The 19,629-nt window shown below is 43.6% G+C and overlaps 1 protein-coding gene across 2 annotated transcripts; it reads right to left on the bottom strand.

Annotated features, from left to right (window-relative positions):
* Nucleotides 1–19,529, bottom strand: LOC120054681 (regulator of nonsense transcripts 1-like). Of its 2 annotated transcripts, none has more exons than XM_039002220.1 (24): nucleotides 19,163–19,529; nucleotides 18,359–18,498; nucleotides 18,119–18,208; nucleotides 17,858–18,025; nucleotides 17,317–17,497; nucleotides 16,881–17,042; nucleotides 15,737–15,824; nucleotides 15,412–15,510; nucleotides 14,690–14,798; nucleotides 14,272–14,431; nucleotides 13,911–14,029; nucleotides 13,535–13,699; nucleotides 12,267–12,381; nucleotides 11,924–12,067; nucleotides 11,559–11,772; nucleotides 11,000–11,117; nucleotides 10,710–10,866; nucleotides 10,304–10,446; nucleotides 9,776–9,950; nucleotides 9,408–9,489; nucleotides 4,216–4,377; nucleotides 3,710–3,936; nucleotides 1,689–1,811; nucleotides 1–1,547 (listed from the first exon to the last, which is right to left on the bottom strand). In XM_039002220.1, the coding sequence occupies exons 1-23, from the start codon at nucleotides 19,331–19,333 to the stop codon at nucleotides 1,692–1,694; spliced, it is 3,309 nt and encodes a 1,102-aa protein (XP_038858148.1). In that variant the 5' UTR covers nucleotides 19,334–19,529; the 3' UTR covers nucleotides 1–1,547; nucleotides 1,689–1,691. The 2 variants fall into 2 exon arrangements, with proteins under 2 accessions (XP_038858148.1, XP_038858147.1); XM_039002219.1 differs by having other exon boundaries at nucleotides 14,690–14,813.
* Between the last annotated feature and the right edge of the window lie 100 nt (nucleotides 19,530–19,629).

The following is a 19,629-nucleotide window of genomic DNA, read 5'->3' on the forward strand; positions in this document are numbered from 1 at the left end:
TGGAGATTTCATGGCTGTGTGCTCGACTGTATGCACCTGTCAGCAACAGGTGTATCTGAAATACCCGAATCCACTAATTTGAAGGGGTGTCCACATACTTTCGGCCATGTAGCGTATTTCACACCTAGCCACCTGCCTCTTGCAACTTCAATAGTGACACAAAAGTGTGTAGACTATAGTGGAAATCAGTTTCCATTAATAGCTCAGTGTTCATGCAGACGGATCTTACATCCACAAGGAATTCCCCCAAGTAAAGCATTACTTCAAAGCCGCTGCCAATCTAAGCATAAAAACGTTTAAAACATAGAAAATTATCCGCTGAACAGCACAGCGGGCGACATCTCATGTCACCCCACCCCCCCTTTCAAAAGATCAAAAAAGGCTTTGCTGCAACTTCAAATAATATTGAGGTAATATTATTCAATGCTGGTCATTTTTCAATTAAATATTTTTTGCCTTTTGCGCTCTGCAATAAGAAAGGTACTTCAAAAACAAATAGTCTCACGATTACAGATCTCTTGGATCCAGAGCTCACCACTTCAGAAACTTTCCTCTGATATCCCCATGCCACTCAACTCCACCAGACTTCTAGTTAACCACCCGTTTCTGAAAAGACCTGTTGAAAAAGCCAAATGGTTCCGAAGGCCATCAAAGGCATTTCAATTCAAAGTTCTTTATTATCAGACTTTAGCGGAGAAAACTTTTCAACTCAAAGTTGAACGACGACGTGAACTGCCACTGTTCCTCTTGGAGACTGTTCCTCTTGGAGACTGTTCCTCTTGGAGACTGTTCCTCTTGGAGACTGTTCCTCTTGGAGACTGTTCCTCTTGGAGACTGTTCCTCTTGGAGACTGTTCCTCTTGGAGACTGTTCCTCTTGGAGACTGTTCCTCTTGCGGTCATTTGATGAGATTTCAGGTCTGAGAGTTGAGATCAACACCGCCACTCGTCCTCCACATCAATCCAATCAAATGAGTCTGGGTATCAAACGGGTTTGGCAAGCGATCAACATTGAGGTGAGGATGTCCTATGTTGCCTGCTTGAAGTGTTCCACACCTTCCCCCCTCTACTTTCTTGTTATCTGCTTTTGAGAGTTAGTGGAAAGTGCTCCCCCAGCCAAGTTGCTTGAGAACTTCTCTTTCTCTGTTAGCTGATCAAAGAGCAAGGTCCTCTGGATAACTGGTCATTCTCTCAGACAGAGGCGTGAGGTTGGAAGGGGAGGTGGGAAAAGGGTTGTGGATGGAGGGAGTTGTTCCTCGTTTCGTCTTCCTCACGACAGCTCGACCGCTGGCCACCGTCTTCCTCTCGCTTTCGTTCCCATGTGCCGGCAGTGGTCCCTCACTCCCACACGTTCCCTCTTCCTAGTCGTCCGTTCTTTCCATCACTTTCTCTCTCGCGATTGGTTGGTTTCTCTCTCCCGTTGATTTCACACGGTGGTGCTTCAGTTGTAGCAGAGGAAAACAGGTATCCATTTTTTGTTTTTATTATTACCCAGATTAAAATGCTGATGAACTAAGCTCAGCTCAAGCCTAGCTCCTCTTCCAACAACCTGAGAAAAGGAAACAATAAGGATATTCAAAAAGGCTTCCACCAACACGATTTTTGGAAGTACTCGTCTGTACAGTGGAGGTCAAATCAATAACACTTCTTGATTACTCTAGTACCGTGGGAATGGGAATAGTTATCTTACACTCTAGTACTGTGACAGTCCAGTCACCCCACCATGTTGGTATGCACGTTCACCCTGGTAAGTCGAATCCTGCGACAGAGCCACGTCGATCTGGGACTTGAACTCGTCACCTAAATAACTGTCCTGTTAAAACAGAAGGAGAAACACCCAATTACATCCAAAACATAATTCTTCCAACTAATGTTTCCTACATTTTTTCAGCACTGAGCAAATTTCAGGTCTGCTGAGCGCAAACTTGAATGTTGTGAAAATTCTGTGCAACTTCCAGCGTGCGTTTACTGTGAACACTGAGGCTGTACCCGGTTTAAGTTAGTTTTAACAGTGGCCAAGTAGGCTACTGTGGCTATTTGATCCTAATGTAGACCTACCAGAGTGGCCTACCATCAAAAACAATGGAGAAAATGCATCCCATAACATTTTAACATGGAAATAGCTGTTCTATCATTCAGCCTACAGTAGCAGCCAATGTGTGGTGTTCAATGTAGGCCTACATTCCATGAGACTTTAGAAAAGAACATGCAGGGCTTGACATTAACCTGTTTATCCACTTGTCCTTCAGACAAGGTGACTGAAAATGTTGTGTTGTTTGATGCAAGAAACCACTTTACAAAATAAAATGCATTATTATTCCCATAACATTATTACAGAGAATCAGACAAATTATGCTACCCTCTGCCTATTGGCTACTTAGCTTATTCAAGCCTGCCTCAAAATACAACATTGCCGGGCCTCCCGGGTGGCGCAGTTGTCTAAGGCACCGCATCGCAGCGCTAGCTGTGCCACCAGAGACTCTGGGTTCGAGCCCAGGCTCTGTCGCAGCCGGCCGCGACCGGGAGGCCCATGGAGCAGTGCACAATTGGCCTAGCGTCGTCCGGGTTAGGGAGGGTTTGGCCGGCGGCACACTAGCGACTCCTGTGGCGGGCCGTGCACAGTGCACGCTGACCAGGTCGCTAGGTGTACGGTGTTTCCTCCGACACATTGGTGCGGCTGGCTTCCGGGTTTGATGCGCGCTGTGTTAAGAAGCAGTGCGGCTTGGTTGGGTTGTGTTTCGGAGGACGCATGGCTCTCAACCTTTGCCTCTCCCGAGTCCGTACGGGAGTTGCAGCGATGAGACAAGACAGTAACTAATAACAATTGGATAACACGAAATTGGGGGTAAAAAAAAAACAAAAAAACCTGTCTTCTAGAAATGTACACGTTTTGTGTTCTTGTAGGAAGCAATCGCTCCCCTATTGCTGACTATAAATGATCTATAACTGGGTTAATAACTCACTAACTAGCAAAGGACATGAACAATATGTGCACACATGGCTAATCTACTCATGACTGCTCATGCTGTAAACTGTCCAGTTCAAAGTAAATGGCACAGATCCATATATGGCAATGGTCTATTTGCATATAGGCCTACTGCAGCTCTGATTGGTAATGCCGCACGCTACAACAAAATCTCTTGTGTAGTTAGTTTTGCATTCCAAGTCTTGCATAGTTATTTTTGTTTTGGTATGTTGCATTGAAAGTGGCTAATATTGCGTTGATTCGATCACAATTGCCACTAAAGGGAAACGTTGATAGTGTTAACAGGGAAAACTCAAAAAAGTTGAGTGAAGTTCAATCTCATGCTTCCCTCCGTGGGACGATACTGTATTTCTTCTGCGCAGTCTCAGGGGAGCTGCACGGCAGTCTCGAGGCTACTGCGCGCCAGCACGCAGCTTAAAGGGGACATTGCTTCCAACACATTTCCCTAAGAGTATCAGATGATGTCAGCAATATGAACCTCCACCCAGCAAATCAGAGGTGGCATTATTACCATATTGCTTACGTTATTATTACCATACTGCTTCTTGCTTGGTTCAAGCAATATGGCAGAAACATTACATCTAACTTATACCCATCTAATCCTCTCAGATCTCCACAATCACATAAAGAGTAAGGTACGATTTGGGATTGGGCATAGGAGTACGAGGCCAGATTCTGATTTGGTATTAGGTAGTAAAGAGTGGAGTTTAGGCCGGTCTTGTTACCTGGGAAAGTTCAGGCTGGGAGAGGCCAGGCTGGCTCATCTGGGAGGGCTGACTCATGGTGATGTAGCCCTGGGTGAGTGGCCCCTGGGAGAAGGGCTGGGAAGACACGTCCTGGCTGGCCTGGCTGTTGTGCCCGTTGGCCTGCCCGCTGCTACCGTGGTTCCCCATGCCGCGGGTCCTCTGGCGCCCGCCACGCCCCGCTTTGCCCTTCAGCGCCCCACCACGACCTGGGTGGCACAGAGAGAGTAAGTTCCCGCTCACTTGTCAAACACACGAACAAACAATGAACATGCATTACAGACGAGAAATAGTAGGGGTACGAGGACATCTCCAAACCCCCATAACATAATATCACCAACAACAGTACCACATGAAGAATACTCTGGTAAGCAACACTGAGACTTCTGGTTATTTGGATACTGTCCAACTTCACAGGGCCAAATACATATTCCACCAGCCAATATATGAACAACTAATGAATAGTAGTTGTTTCCCTTCCTGCTCACCTGCAGCAGGGCCGTTGGCCTGGGCCAGGTAGCCTGGCGGAGGCATGGGTGGCACCACCAAGTTGAAGGGAATAGGCATGTTCATGGCCGCCAGGTGGGCTGGCCCAGCCCCAATCATGCCGATCTGATCGTGGGTTTGGAAATACATGTTGGATGGACGCCCTGTAGAAAGAAACACACAGAAAACATGTCACAGTAGTGTGTGAGCAGTCCCATTGCTGTAGGATGCGTTTGTTGCATCTAGCAATGCAATAAATTCTGGTACCACCTTACAGTTCTAGCAAGGCATTAGCCTACAGTACCTTCAGAAAGTATTCACAACCTTGACTTTCCCCCCCAAAAATTGTGTTACAGCCTGAATTTAAAATGCATTCAATTTAGATTTTGTCATCAGCCTACACACAATACCACAAAGTGCAATTAAGTTTTTAAAAAAAATGAAAAGCTGAAATGTCGAGTCAATAAGTATTCAACCCCTTTCTTATGACAATTCTAAAAAAGTTCAGGAGTAAAAATGTGCTTAACCAGTCACATAATATACTGAACAAAATTATAAAACTCAACATGCAACAATTTCAAAGATTTTACTGCGTTTTTTTATTTATTTAACCTTTATCTAACTAGGCAAGTCAGTTAAGAACAAATTCTTATTTACAATGACGGCCTAGGAACAGTGGGTTAACTGCCTTGTTCAGGGGCAGAACGACATATTTTTACATTGTCAGCTCGGGGATTCAATCTAGCACCTTTTGGTTACTGGTCCAACGCTCTAACCACTAGTCTACCTGCCGCCCCTGCGCTACAGTTCATATAAGGAAATCAGTCAATTTAAATTAGAGCCTAATGGATTTATCTATGGATTTCACATGACTGGGAATACAGATATGCATATATTGGTCACAGACACCTTAAAAAAACAGGTAGGGGCATGGATCAGAAAACCAGTCAGTATCTGGTGTGACAACCATTTGCCTCATTCAGCGCGACACATTTCCTTCGCATAGAGTTGATTAGGCTGTTGATTGTGGCCTGTGGAATGTTTCCCCTCTCCTCTTCATTGGCTGTGTGAAGTTGCCGGATATTTACATTTTAATTTAAACTTTATTTAACTAGGCAAGTCAAGTGAATGTTGAACAATCCAGGTGTGGAAAGCTCTTAGAGACTTACCCAGAAAGACTCACAGCTGTATGGCGTCAGGGGTGTGAATACTTAAATGAAATATTTCATTTTCAATAAAATTTGCAAAAATGTCTAAAAACATGCTTTCACTTTGTCATTATGGGGTATGGATAAATGGCTGAAAACAAATATTTTGTTGTTAGTCTGTGAATTCAGACTAACAACAAAATGTGGAATAAGTCAAGGGGTATGAATACTTCGAAGGTACTGTAAAATGTTAGTGGGCTATTGAAGAGGTAGAACAAGTTAACGCATTATAAAACAATTAAAACGAAGTGGCTACGGATACAGAGTTTCTGTATCCCAATTTGCCCAGGCTAAAAATACAGATATATCTGCGGATGTGCAGGATTTTTTTAACGTAGCAGTGACCACTCTGCTGCCTACGTACTGCTGTGCTCAGTACTCCGCTGCCGCTCCCCCCTACTTGGTCGCCTTCGTCTGGTCACTGGTGTAGCCTACAAACTTCATGTTGTACACTTACCTGTTCTAAATATTGCATTCCATGCCTCAGTAAGCATAAGCACGACTTCAAGTAATTTTGTCAGGAGAGGAGTAGGCTACAGCTATGTACATGTTTTACACAAAATACATTAGACATGTTCGTACAAACGTTGTTGCCAGTATTGCAAACATAAGCATGACACAAACAGGCAGTCTAGCGATATCATGTTCTTAGCTGTGGAGTTACATGCAGCCATTTACTCTCGCCACGGTACAGAGGCATATATGGCATAACTATGGCACCGGGCGATGCAAAACAAACTTACCCATTGTCAGACTCTTTTTACTGGTCTGGATACATGCTCGGCTGCCCAGAGGTGGAAAGCAGCGAGACAGACACGCAGTGTAATTAGCCATTGAATTCAATTTTTTCCATCATCAACCCAAACACTGACTAATTCACACAGGAGGCAGACATGTATACGATATGGCAGCACCTATAAAGATTAGCCTACATCACACAACACGCTGATTGTTTTTGCTCCAAAGTGTAGGGCCTGCATCCTGCTTGTGCACCGGCAATATCCGTTACAACAGACAAAAGGTTGTAGCCTTCATAATATATAGAGCTGACCCCATTTAGTCCACTGGTCAATTGTTTTGTCGATAGGCCGTTGGTCGACCGATGTTTCTTTAGTCAAGCAGACGCAAATATATATTTTTTAATATGGACAAGACACCTGTCTGATTCACGCCTGTCTCAGTGGATTAATCCATTGTGGAGGCCGTGGGGATGGCACAGTCTATCGCTCTAAGACATGTGCTACTGAAATTGTATGTGTTACACCTGTCTGATTCGGCCAAACTGAGCAATCAGGGGAGAAGGGCCTTGGTTAGAGAGGTGACCAAGAACCCGATGGTCACTGACAGAGCTCCAGAGTTCCTCTGGCCAGACAGAAGCCACTCCTCAGTAAAAGGTACATGACATCTTGCTTGGAGTTTGCCAAAAGGCACCTAAAGGACTCTCAAACCATGAGAAACAAGATTCTCTGGTCTGATGAAACCAAGATTGAACTCTGTGGCCTGAATGCCAAGCGTCACGTCTGGAGGAAACCTGGCAACATCCCTACGGTGAAGCATGGTGGTGCATCAGCATCATGCTGTAGGGATGTTTTTCAGCAGCAGGGACTGGGAGACTAGTCAGGCTCAAAGGAAAGATGAATGGAGCAAAGTACAGAGACATCCTTGATGAAAACCTGCTCCAGAAAGCTCAGGACCTCAGACTGGGGCAAAGGTTCACCTTCCAACATGACAACGACCATAAACACACAGCCAAGACAATGCAGGAGTGGCTTTGGAACAAGTCGCTGAATAGTAAAAATTAACAATAAGGAGATCAAGAAAAAGGAGCGTTATTATTATAAAATATACTTTTTTGGAAAATTTGGAACAGAATAAACACTTAATAAATGATAAATAATACCAGAGGCTGTTCTAATGAAAAAAAAAGTGTAAAGCCTTTATTACAGCAAAGCAAAGATAAAAAAGAAAAAAAAAGAAAATGTTTACTTGACATGTCGTTGTGTGATGCTTGGTATTCATGGAATCAGTAGGCTAATTAAACAAACAATCAAACAGGCAACAGACGCAGGATCGGTCTTATTTCTGTAGATATATATGGATGATTTATAAAACCAGGTACATTTAACAGTTAGACTATTGATTATAGACCTAACTAAGTTGGGGTTTCCTCTCTCCTCACTTTTCTTAGACAATAAGGCAAAGGCTGTTTTCTCCTGCTCATTCTGCTGCTGCCTCCACCGCATTGTTCACAACACCAATATGCTGGGTAACTTTGCTATTATGCATAGCAACATGGTCTAGGAAAAGGCACCAATGTATTTCAGAACCGTGTACAGAGACCACTATCCAACGCGGGAGAAAGCTCATTTGTTATAAAATAACTATTTTTTATTAGGTTTTGCACCATTTTTCTTATGTAATATAACCATACAGCCCCCTGCACCTCTCTGATTCAGAGGGGTTGGGTTAAATGCGGAAGACATTTCAGTTGAACAACTGACTAGGTATCCCCCTTTCCCATTTACAATTTCAGTAGCACATGTCAGAGTGATGGACTGTGCCATCCCCATGGCCTCCACAATGGTTTAGTCCACTCAGACAGGTGTCTTGTACACCATGATAGATAGATATTTTGCTACTGCTCGACTAAAGAAATCTCGATCGACCAACATCCTATCAACCAAGCAATCGACAAGTCAACAAAATGGAGTCAGCCCTAAAATCATTCAATCATTTGTTTGTTCATGTCATCACACAGCATGAGTCATTCATGCTTTGAAATGCAAGCATTTTAGTTTTAAAATTAAATAACAATGGGAGCTTTGAATAATTGCTAATGTTTTCCATTACAACAAACTCTCTGGTACACTTATAATTTCTTACATTTTCTTTACAAATGTTCCAAACGGGCAGTAAAATAATATTGTAATCTAACAGAACCTGTTTGGCACACATAATACTCCCGCAGCACTTGCTGCTATACCCTAATTTTTCTTGATCTCCAGTGCTTCCACAACTAAGTCAAGTGTTCCACACATTGGACTTCCCCTTTCCCTGGTGAGCAACCAGTAAACATTCCCCCCGTTTCAAGTTTCTTTTTCACATTTTCCGTATTAATTTTGCTGATACATGTTATGGTGTTCAGAGTTTGTTATAACCAATTTATTGATGTGGTTATGATAGGCTATAGGTCAGGCCCTACTGGCCATGTGCATGCGATGCATACATGTTTCACGTAAAGAGAGCAAGGGTTGAGGGAATAGGAAATAATTTTCCTAAACAAATGAGGGACTTCGGTAACAGAACTTTTCGGTTAGAGTTTAAGAAACTAAATGGCTGTAATTATGTTGCAGCTTCAGCACAGACAGCACAATAAACACTTGCTGTGGTGTGGTGCCTTTTCGCTGCAACAGGGAGGATAGAGAGACAAATGTGCGACATTCACACAGGCACTCGCTGTAAAAAAAAATATATTACACAGTGTGGTCATCGGCCCCCGCTTGACTCATCCGTGTGTCTTAATTATTTAATCAAACAAACAGTGTGCTTAAAGCATCCGACCAGCTCTGTGCATTTAGTTGATTTCATTAAAAACACATAGGATGTGTCTATACTGTATATGGGGAAATACACGTTTAAAAACTTGACAGATGACTCTCGGTCGAGCAAGATTTATTTTGTCGGGGACAGCCCTAATAATATATATGTTTTGGAATGTTCGTTCAAATCGGTGCAGGGTTTTTAATTTAGCTGTTTAAAAATACGAGTCAGAGACATCATCATGGTTCAGAAGAGGGTGAGTAAAGAGCGAAACGTGAAGGGAGGAGTGTGAGCAGCAAATACGTTAGAAAAACGAATGTGTGCATAAAATAACACGTGCAGAAGGTGATCCGGAACTTTAGCTTAGAGAAAGAGGATTTCGGAGGGTGTGGGCAAAAACTCTGTATCCGTAGCCACGGCCTTATATAAAACACTTTCCCACTAACCTGCGCTGCTGCGATCGTAGGCAGACCCAGGGATGAGGGCCTCGCGGGCATCATACATGGCAGTGCTCATGAACCGGGCTCCCTGGAACACAGACAAGGGTTCAATACCCTCGAAAACACAGTGGAACTGCTGTACTGTTGTCATAACATTGCTGTAAATGGCATTACATATTGGCCAAAGTGTTACCGAGTTAAAAGTGTTACTGGGGAAAAGTGTTACTGAGGAAAAAGTGTTATGTATTAATTTAAAAAAGGATATGAGGGGAATAGACTCAACATGGGTTCAATACCCACACTCAAAACGTGCCAACTGTACACTCCGACACATCCAACATATAATGTGTGTTCATGCAAGTGTGATAACTCACAGGGTTGATGGCATTGATCAGCTTGCGGGGCCTGCTGAACTGCATCAGGCTCTCTCTCAGGTTGTTGAGGGGTCCCTCCACCAGAACCTTCTGCTCCTTGTAGTAGTTGAGTAAGTGGTTCCACAGAGGCTGCTTGGACAGGGCCTTTGGGTTGCCCACAATGATCACTCCATACCTGAAAACATACGTTACACACGCGTCAGTGGGAGAAATATATTTAAGGACAAGGCAGTCTCAAAATGCACCATTTTGTCTACGGTGTCAAGGATGAAAGTGGACAGTGATTCACATACATTTTTTGATGATGAATTCTATACTGTTCCACCGAGGCTCATCACAATTCATCATCAAGTCTTCTAAACTACCATGACTTTGAACACAGACATCCTATGAAGTAACTATTGCTAGGATCCCATTGTCCATTCTAGGTCTTTTATATGTAATTCTATGACTTTGTCCATACAGATTTGAAACTGTCCATCCAGAGAAGCTGTGGTGAGAATGAAGACTAATGGTCCAGATGCTTACTTGGCTCTGGTGAGGGCCACGTTGAGACGGCGCGGGTCATTAAGGAAGCCGATGCCCTGGTGCTCGTTGGCTCGTACGCACGACAGGATGATAAAGTCCTTCTCCCTGCCCTGGAACGCATCCACGCTGGCGATCTCAACCTCCTGATAGCAAGACAAGAGGATAGAACAGTGTTGTAACATTGGTCATCGAGACCTGTTGCATTTGGCATTGGTCAAATGGTAACAGGTATCGACATAATTAGTAACGCAATATTATTTTAAGATTTTATAAGTCTGCTACCATCTGCAGAACAATAATAAAGCAAACCGATATCACAAATCATGTTCTTGAGAAGACTGCGACAACAAAAATATATTGAATTGTTTTTTCCCAAGACAGTGCAAGTTCAGCTATACTGCCGTACCTGGTAGAGTTTTGTATGGAGGGAACCACTGAACTGCATGTACTGCACCAGGTAGGACCTCTGGCCCTCGTAGGGGGTGATGATGCCTATCTGGTCAGGCTTGGCCCCAGCCTTCAGCAGCCTAGTTGTGATCTTCTCCACGTTGGCCGCCTCAGTTCTGGGGAGAGAGGACAGTGTTTAAAATTGTTCCAGTCAAACTAAATGAAGAGACGCACTCTATGTGCATTTCAAAATAGCAATAAATTGTGTTGATACTTTGAGATTAACCTTGACAGGACTGTTAGCCGTACCTGTTCAGGTAGGACGTTCCAGAGCTGGCTATTTCCTCCTGGCCTTGAGTTACATAGAAGAACATGGGCTTGTCTGGCTGCGGCCACTGGAAGTCAAAGCCTTTCTTGATGCGGTCAGCTTCCCAGTATAAACAGAGAATTTGTCAACATGGTTAGTATGGGAATTGGTCTTCAATAATTCAGTGAGATTGTGAACAAACCTCAAATTGGCCATTTTATTCAACAGCAAATACGCGCCCAAAAGCAATATGCTTTGAGTTACATTCGATTTCAGAATGGCCTAACAAACTTCCACAGTAGAGTAAATGCTTTCTACTCAGTGTATGAACACAAACACCGCTTGAATCCAAAGCAGATCTACACTGCTACTTCTAGATCTTCTAGGGGTGAACAAACACACTTTCTACAAAAACGTCACATGTTCTAGATGCAAGACACCAGTACAGTGCTGATAATAAGTGTAAATTATTTATATTTTCTTTAATATATTTTTTTTACACATGACCAATTCAAAAGCTATAATATGACCAAGAAGCCTTTGTGAAAACCTCTAACTCACCAGCGGTGACTCCGTTCTGCAGGGAGCCCTCGTAGAAGATGTTGGAGGGGAAAGAGCTGAGGGCCGGGTGCATACGGTACTGCACCTGCAGACGAATGGGCCTGATGCCCAGCACCACCAGACGCTCAAACAGAGACTGGGACAGGCCTGCTTTGGCTGCCTTCTTACACATCACTACTGGACCCAGCTGGCAGTGGTCCCCCACCAGAATGAGCTGTGAAGGGGGGAATTAATGATGAAATGACAATCAATTAACCAAATATTCTCATGGGCTTTTACATTGTTTTCGTCTGGATTGAGTAAGTCACGGACAATTGACCTAGTTGAGCTGTTTATCTTGAGCATAAATTGGTGTGTGGTTGTACCTGCTTGGCACCCAGGACCACAGGCACCATGCACTCTGGCTCGGTGGCCTGGGTGCTCTCATCAATCAGGATTGAGCGGAACTGCATCTTGGCCAGGCGTGGATCTCCTGCCCCCACACAGGTACAGCAGATCACATCCGCATTCTGCCGAGGTACAGAAGAGGAACAGTGGTTAACAGGTTAACAGTTGGTTTGAAATTGAAGGAACGGGGAACCCATATCATCTTCGCTAGGTCAAAAAAAAACATTCTACTTGACAGCATCTGCCATACTCTTCTCCTAATACTGCTGTGACATATCGGGCGACAAAGGTGTAAGTGTTGTAAAAGAAAGTCCTCCTCACCGTGAGCAGCTCTCGCTCAGCGGTGCGCTTCAGGGCCCGGTAACGCTTCTCGTCAGCAGACGACAGCTCCCCGGTCTCATCCTTCAGCTGCTGCAGCTTCTGCAGCTCTGGCATACTAAGGGTCACACCAGACACAGAGCAGGCAAAGTGGGTTGAGTCATTAGTAGCCTTGTCGAGAACCTGGCTACCCTAATCGGAAAACCTGGTGAAGTTAATGGCAGAAAGTAGTTCCAAAGGGGTATAAAGCCGGAGTGAATCAGTGATGCCTCGCAACACCTCAAACCAATGAAATGCCTTGTTTGGGCGGAGCTCTGAAGGTGCCCACTAGAATAGCGCCGTAGGAGCAACGGTTCTCCATCTCACTTCAAACCGAGCATGCGGCGGCGATTCCTTGAGAGTGAAGGACACAAACCTGATCCTTGATTATTGACATCAGATGAGAAACTACTATTACCATCGATTTCTCCACTTTCAATAAATCAGACTGCCACACTAAACTATTACCACAGCCTGTAGGTAGACACGCCATAGCTTATCTTTTTTTTGTAGGGTGCAGAGAAGTTGTAATGCCTTCGACTCGATGTGTATAGAGCACATTTCTGCCAAAACAGAATTCATTTTTTTCTTCAGGTTCTCTTCTATTTTCTGCGATGTTGCAAACTAGCATACGCAACAACTCTCTGCAAGTGTGGCCACGGTCACATGTGAGTGACGGTTCTTGAAATTGAACATCCAATAAAATGTAGCCGCTGGAAGCCATCAAGACATTTCGAATGATATAAAATTCTCCAGACCTCCAAATGAGGTGTGACAACAATGCGATTTGGAGGTATGGCTATGCGAAACTAAGTCTGTGGTTGCATTCCCCTGCTCAGACGTTACATGCATTAACCAATGTTTACGTGCCAAGTTATCGACAGTGTCATCGACTTACAGATTGCTATAACAATGTGGTTAGCGGAAACTTAAAATACTTACCCAGGCGTTTTAAGATTTGGCATGAGTAAGCAAAGCCTGAGCAGAGTAACACACCCATTAGAAACACACAGAATTAGAGTTATTATATCAAAAGTCTGGCAGATCTATTCAATGGTTCTGTTGGAAGTGCTTAAAAAATCCATCCTTCCCTTTCCGCAATTCTTTGATATTCAAAACAGGGATAATACATTGCTACAAGCATTAACATGAGTGATTACGAAAGCACTACTACGTGTAGGATACAATTTCAGACAGTGCTAACAAAGACTTCATTTCCCAGAATGCCCCACCTGTCCATGTTGCGGATCTGGTTGTGCAGCGCCAGGAATGAGACGGGGGAGTCGATGGCCTCTCTGCTCTTAGCACACAGCCGGACCACCTTCAGACCTGACATGTGGATCTTCTCAGTCAGCTGGTCCACCGCGATGTTACTGGGAGCACACACCAGCACGGGTCTGCAGGAACCAAACACAACAGATGAACGCAGAAAGCTTGGATAACATGGAGATGCTTTTGATGAGCGTCGCTTCAGATGCTCGTTAAGTACGATACACTTGCTGTAAGTCGTTCTAGATGAGAGCTTCTGCTTAACGACTTGAATGTAAACTGCACACGAAAATGCTTTAAAAAAAGACACATATGCATAGTGAGTGTTACCCATCTTACCCGTTGCCCTGCCTGGCGAGCTGGTACACTATGGTGGCAGAGGTGACAGTTTTCCCAGTGCCAGGGGGGCCTTGGATAAGACTGAGGGGTCTTTGCAGCACTGTCTTCACAGCATACACCTATTTTAAATACACAAATCAAAACATTTATGAAAGCTGCGCAAAGAGCACATAGTAGTACGGGGAATTAACATCTAACTCCAAATTAAGTTCTTCATGATTATAAGATGACATTACTATAATACGGTTTCCCCATTATAAGAGGAAATGTCAACTTTTTTGTGATCATTCATTCACTAAAATGAGTTTCAGGCAGTCAGGTTGGGTCAGTGAGGTGGTAAGAGTATGTGTGTGGGTCAGACCTGAGAGTGGTTGAGATCGGGCAGGCCCTGGGCAGTGAAGCGTTTGGGCAGCTGACACTTGATGATGACATCCTCTACCTCGTGGCCCAGCAGCTTGTGGTAGATGTAGCCTGACACAGACGTCTCGTCCACAGCAAAGGTCTTCAGGGCACTCTGCATTCTGAAACCCAGTGGAAACCAATGGGTTATAGTGGCGATAAAGAGTGATGTGATTAACAATAATAATACAAGCTAGTACCTTCATATCATGTCTTATTCATTCAATTCTTCAATATACGTCAGGAGTTATGTTAGGGATAAATCATGTGAAATGCTGCTGAGGCTAAAGAAAATCAGTACTCTGGAAGTCACGTTAAGAACACCAGAGCATCAACAACCAAAGTAGAACTGATTAAATATTCTGATCTGCTTGTCACACCTGTCAAAGGAAGTGGACTTCCACACGAAATCCACCTGGTAGTTGTGGGTTATTTCCACAGGTGCTCCGACACTGCTGCGCAATTCTATAGCAATCTCATCTCCATAGTCTTTCACAAAGGGTGCTAAGGAAATAAGTACAGCAAAATAGCCTTTCCTCCTTGTGGAATGTTAGAAAGAAAAAGACGTCCCCCCCACACACTTGAACGGGGCTAATAGTAGGGAAGAAAAGCAAGGTCTACAAAACTGTAGATTTTCCCCTACATTAGCATATATCAGATACACAAGACAGGTGCAAACTAGAGGGGCATTAACTAATGGATGGGCTTCTCCTAAGGGAGTTCTATGGTGTAATGAACCCTTAATAATTTGGTTTAAATTAGGTAATTATCTCCCAATAAAATATAATTTATTTCTGCAAGCCTTTGAACATTGCAACCCAATAACATGGCTAGTATCATTAGACTGATTAGCTCACGTTTTGCATTGGTTACCAAGAACTAGTCTGCATTTGAGACATTGAGAATGTTCAGATTGGCTGATAAATTGAGACACAAAATTGCTTCTTTTTTTTCTGACCCCCATCATGGAAAAATAAAGATGGAGAGGTGGATCCTATTTGTTAAAAAGGGACCACTTTGAAAAGGTGGTCAGAAGGTAGAGATGAGCAACCACTGAAGAATTAAAGTTTTTCTTCAGAATGGTCTTTTAGTTAAAGGATACTGTCTGGGACTTTGATGACATGGCCGATGCCCTTCCAAAGTGGGGCCAGGTCTCCTTTGTAGCGCAGACAAATCTCATCTCCCTGCATCAGCCGCATGTCTGTACAAACCACCACAAACAGAGACACATTAGAAACACTTTGCTCAAAACTATACCACAAAATATACGAATAATGGTTCCAATGAGGCGGAGAAAATACAATACCGTACACACACGGCACGACACAAAACGAACACACCACCAGGGATGCAGGTATGGGATGCAAGGGTTCTCTATGCACAGCAGAAAAACTGGTAGACAGAGAAAAGTCAATTGAAAGAATTACCACCTGAATCCGTCTTGGGCAAGGAGAAATAGGCAATCCGCTTTTTATTCAGCCCCAGGTCCCACCTGACCGTTATATTATCTTGGGTCTATGAAGAGTTCCAGATGAGAACAAGGGAAACAATAGGACAAATTATTAGTCATACTGTTATTAGCTACATAAAAGAAAACTCAGCCCTCCTGCTATGTTCAAGTACAATTTCCTTTTCTTTGAACATGCATCGTTCCCTGAACATGTTCACTGATTTGACAAATTTGGCAGGGTTGTAGCAAGGTTTCGACCATTACGATTTTACCTCACACAAGACAGATAAAGTACTGCATGTAAACATTTAATAGTTGTAGTATGTTGTAGTAGGCAGTCGCACAGTAGACTCATGTGTGACTGACCTTTTGTTGACTTAAAGGGGAGCTTATGGATGATCTTGGGCCCTATAAAATCCATTTTATTTTTTGACTAATTCTGTTTTTCCATTTTTAAGATTTCCTGCCATTTTTCTGGTTTTCGCTCTCTAAAACACACGTAAAAATATATATATATATAAAAAAAAACTACAAAATTGGATGTTCCAAATCTACAACAATGCTTAAACTGCATCAGAAGACCCCATTTGAGGTCTGGGAGAAAGAAAGAAAAATCCAAAAATGTAAAATTCTTAGGTGTAGATACCCTTTAATTCAAGTGTGCACCAGCAAGAGACTTGTTTGGTTTTTCTGTAGTACACATGTGCGTGCAGAGTTTGCTAAACAAATCACCACTGGATTGATGCAAATAATCATGATATCATTCTGCCAGGTAGTCGTAATCTACTTTGCAATTAATATTTAATAGAGAACGTTTTTGGGAAAGCCTTTCCATCTACCAGATGATAGTTATCATTAGCATCATCGCTATCGGCCACACAAAGTGGGAGACAAATGCGCACACAGACAGGGGCATTCCCATGCTGCCTCTTCAGAATGTTGAAGGAATAAACGGAATCAACACATGACTACAAAGTTCAATACATTTAGTCGATTTCCTAATATGTTCAATACATTTTTGAATATTGTTTAATGTCTGCATTCTGTGATTCCGTCCGGGTTCTCCGCATCGCAGATTTTTAAAGGGCCTTAATTATCTAAAGGGGACGTGGAGGATATACCTGGGACTCTTTAAGCTTTTTGTCGTAATCGGCCTCCAGTTTGACCAGGGGGCCGAAGATGTTCTGGTACTGGTAGGCATCCTCATAGCGCAGCAGCACGTGCTGAGGCTCCTCATCTACACCGGGCTTCTCCAGATCCTCCAGAGTGGCTGTTGGATTGTCCTGAGACAAGAGGATGCACAGGTTCAAGCTTTCATGCACGTCCATATATAGTAACACTGACTGATTCCTCCTACAGCTACTAATAGGTGTTGGTAGGGACTGTCCCTGCCTAGTTTTGTTGCCCTTCTGCCCCAAAAGAGGCCTTGATTTGTTGAATGAACCCCCCCCACCCCAGTATGATGCTGTGGTGTTTCATGGTTATTTCTGAAGTTAAACTACATGTACAGTGCGTTGTCTACTTCATGGCCCTGGATGGGTTGAGTCAGCCCAGTACCTTCCAGAGCTCCTCTAGCTTGTTGATCTGTTGGGCGGTAATCTGACGGGCCCGGAGCTGCTCCTGCTCCGAGGGGATCTTCACCAGCCAGGACAGGAAGCAGCGGTCCTGGATCAGCGGCTGCCACTGGGAACTGTCCCAGTTTATGTCTTTCAGGCTGCTCTGACTGGCACATGGCTGCCTAAGAGCACAAACATTTGGATACAGTCAATATACACTTGCTTTATCGAAAGTCTGTTCGACAGAAGATTGTGCTGATCTCTTGCCATAATAGGACATACTCAAATCAAAGTTTATAAGTCACATATACAGTTTACAGCAGGTATAAACAGTGCAGCGAAATGCTTACTTGCAAGCTCTTCGCTGCACCTTTTAAACATGCTGTAAATGGTGTAAGTGACAAATAAGCGCTGATTTGATACTTACGTTTACATCACGGTCTATGGCAACACACGTGTGTATACTGTCAAATCTATGGTAATAACACACACACAATCAGTCTCTCTATCACACCACACACTATACAGCCCATTATACACACCTGCACAGCAGCACCACCACAGAGTCGGCCTTGGCGGGTATGAAGCCCAGGAGGAAGACGTTGCGACAGCCACAGTTGTAGCACTCCAACACCGTCTCGCCCAGCGGCCCGTCTTTGTGCAGAGTCACCTCTTTGCATTTGGCTCTCACCAAGTGGTTTACGATGTGGCTGAACGAGAGCATGGGAGACGATCAACTTACATGCGCACGCATGTTATGAATAAATATTTTTTGGTGGATATGATGCTGTTGTGTAGCATACCTGCCAGATGTATTGCCACGTCCATTGCAGAACCACTTCTTGCTTGTATTGCAGTACACCACACACGCAGGATCATGGATGCCACAGTAACTGAAAAAAGAAACATAGCAACAGGCCTTTTTATGACTTCTAGGTCATACGTATTTACTCATAATCGGGTGCAGCAGCACTGAAAGCAATAACAGAGTTATAATACGTTTATATTACAACAGTTATTATTTTACTTAATTTACAAACTACCTGCAGGCATGCAGTGGGAGGTCTTTAGTGTAATAGGTGTCCTCTTCATCCTCCTCAAAGTTCAACTCAGAGAGGAGTTGGCTCGCCTTGGCAACATCATCAACCCCTCCATTGTGAAGCCCTTCATTAGGACCATTCACCTACAGATAGAGTATGGTTGAATTAAGACTGTAACAAGGCCAAAAATTGAAGTATTGCTATGGCACTAGGTAACGTTAGAAACATATTTTATTTGCCACTACTATGAACACATACAACTTTAAAAGGGTACATACGGTGGGTAAAACAACACAAGCAAACTTTTCATTTGTGTACGAATTTTTTGGTTTGTAGTCAAACCACTTGATGAATACTTGGAACTGCTGCAGAACGTCGTTACCCACATCGGTACTGTTGTTGTTAGTTAGCAATTTTAGCATGACCAACATTTAGCAAGTTTTTGGCCTTTCATCTTGGAGGAGGAAGTCAATGTGTGGTGATACGGTGGTAGACAAGAAGCTAAGTTAGCTAACGCTACCTTATACTGCTAGCTATCACTAACTAACTTTGTAATAGTCAGCCAAGTGACGTGTAAACAGTTATTGATACATAACGCTAGTTAGTTAGCAATATTCCAGTGTGTTAGCAAGCAAGTTAGCTAGTCAGCTAGCTAGTACGATAACTGGCTAACAACGCTTTATAATATTAGCTGGCTAGCTAACTGTTGATAGCGTAAGCAAACAGTCAACATTGTTGGTGGTGGCGAGCAAGCAAACTAACGCGTTACTTGTTAGCTAGCTAACTGTTGACATGAAGAATACAAACCTGATTGTCCAGCTGACTCTGGGTGTGGCCTTGAGTTTGTGTCTGGCTAGGTAGGGTAAAATCGGTAAACTCGTACTCCGAGCCCTGGGTATCTGCTCCAAGTAGCTCCGCTTCTTCGGTGTCCAGGAAGGTGAGCGTTTGAGAACTCGGCCCGTACGCTTCCACACTCATCTCGACACAAGTTGCGCTGACTAAACGGACTCCGATGCGGCGATGAATATGATCAAGATCCTCAGTGATATGTTTATCAATGCTGATATTTGTGATCACCGCTTCTGCTTCGAGTCTGATTTGAACCTAAACAAAATTCTAACCGCACCAGAAATTAAACCGAAAACAACTCGAGGCGCCTGAACTCCTACACCAAACAGTGACGAACTTCCTAGCCACACAACGTGCATAGAGCACACAAATGCAAATGAAGGAGGATGAAACTATTATTGATGGATTGATTGATATTGGTGACA

Source organism: Salvelinus namaycush, chromosome 10, assembly GCF_016432855.1.
Source record: "Salvelinus namaycush isolate Seneca chromosome 10, SaNama_1.0, whole genome shotgun sequence".
Lineage (NCBI taxonomy): Eukaryota > Metazoa > Chordata > Actinopteri > Salmoniformes > Salmonidae > Salvelinus > Salvelinus namaycush.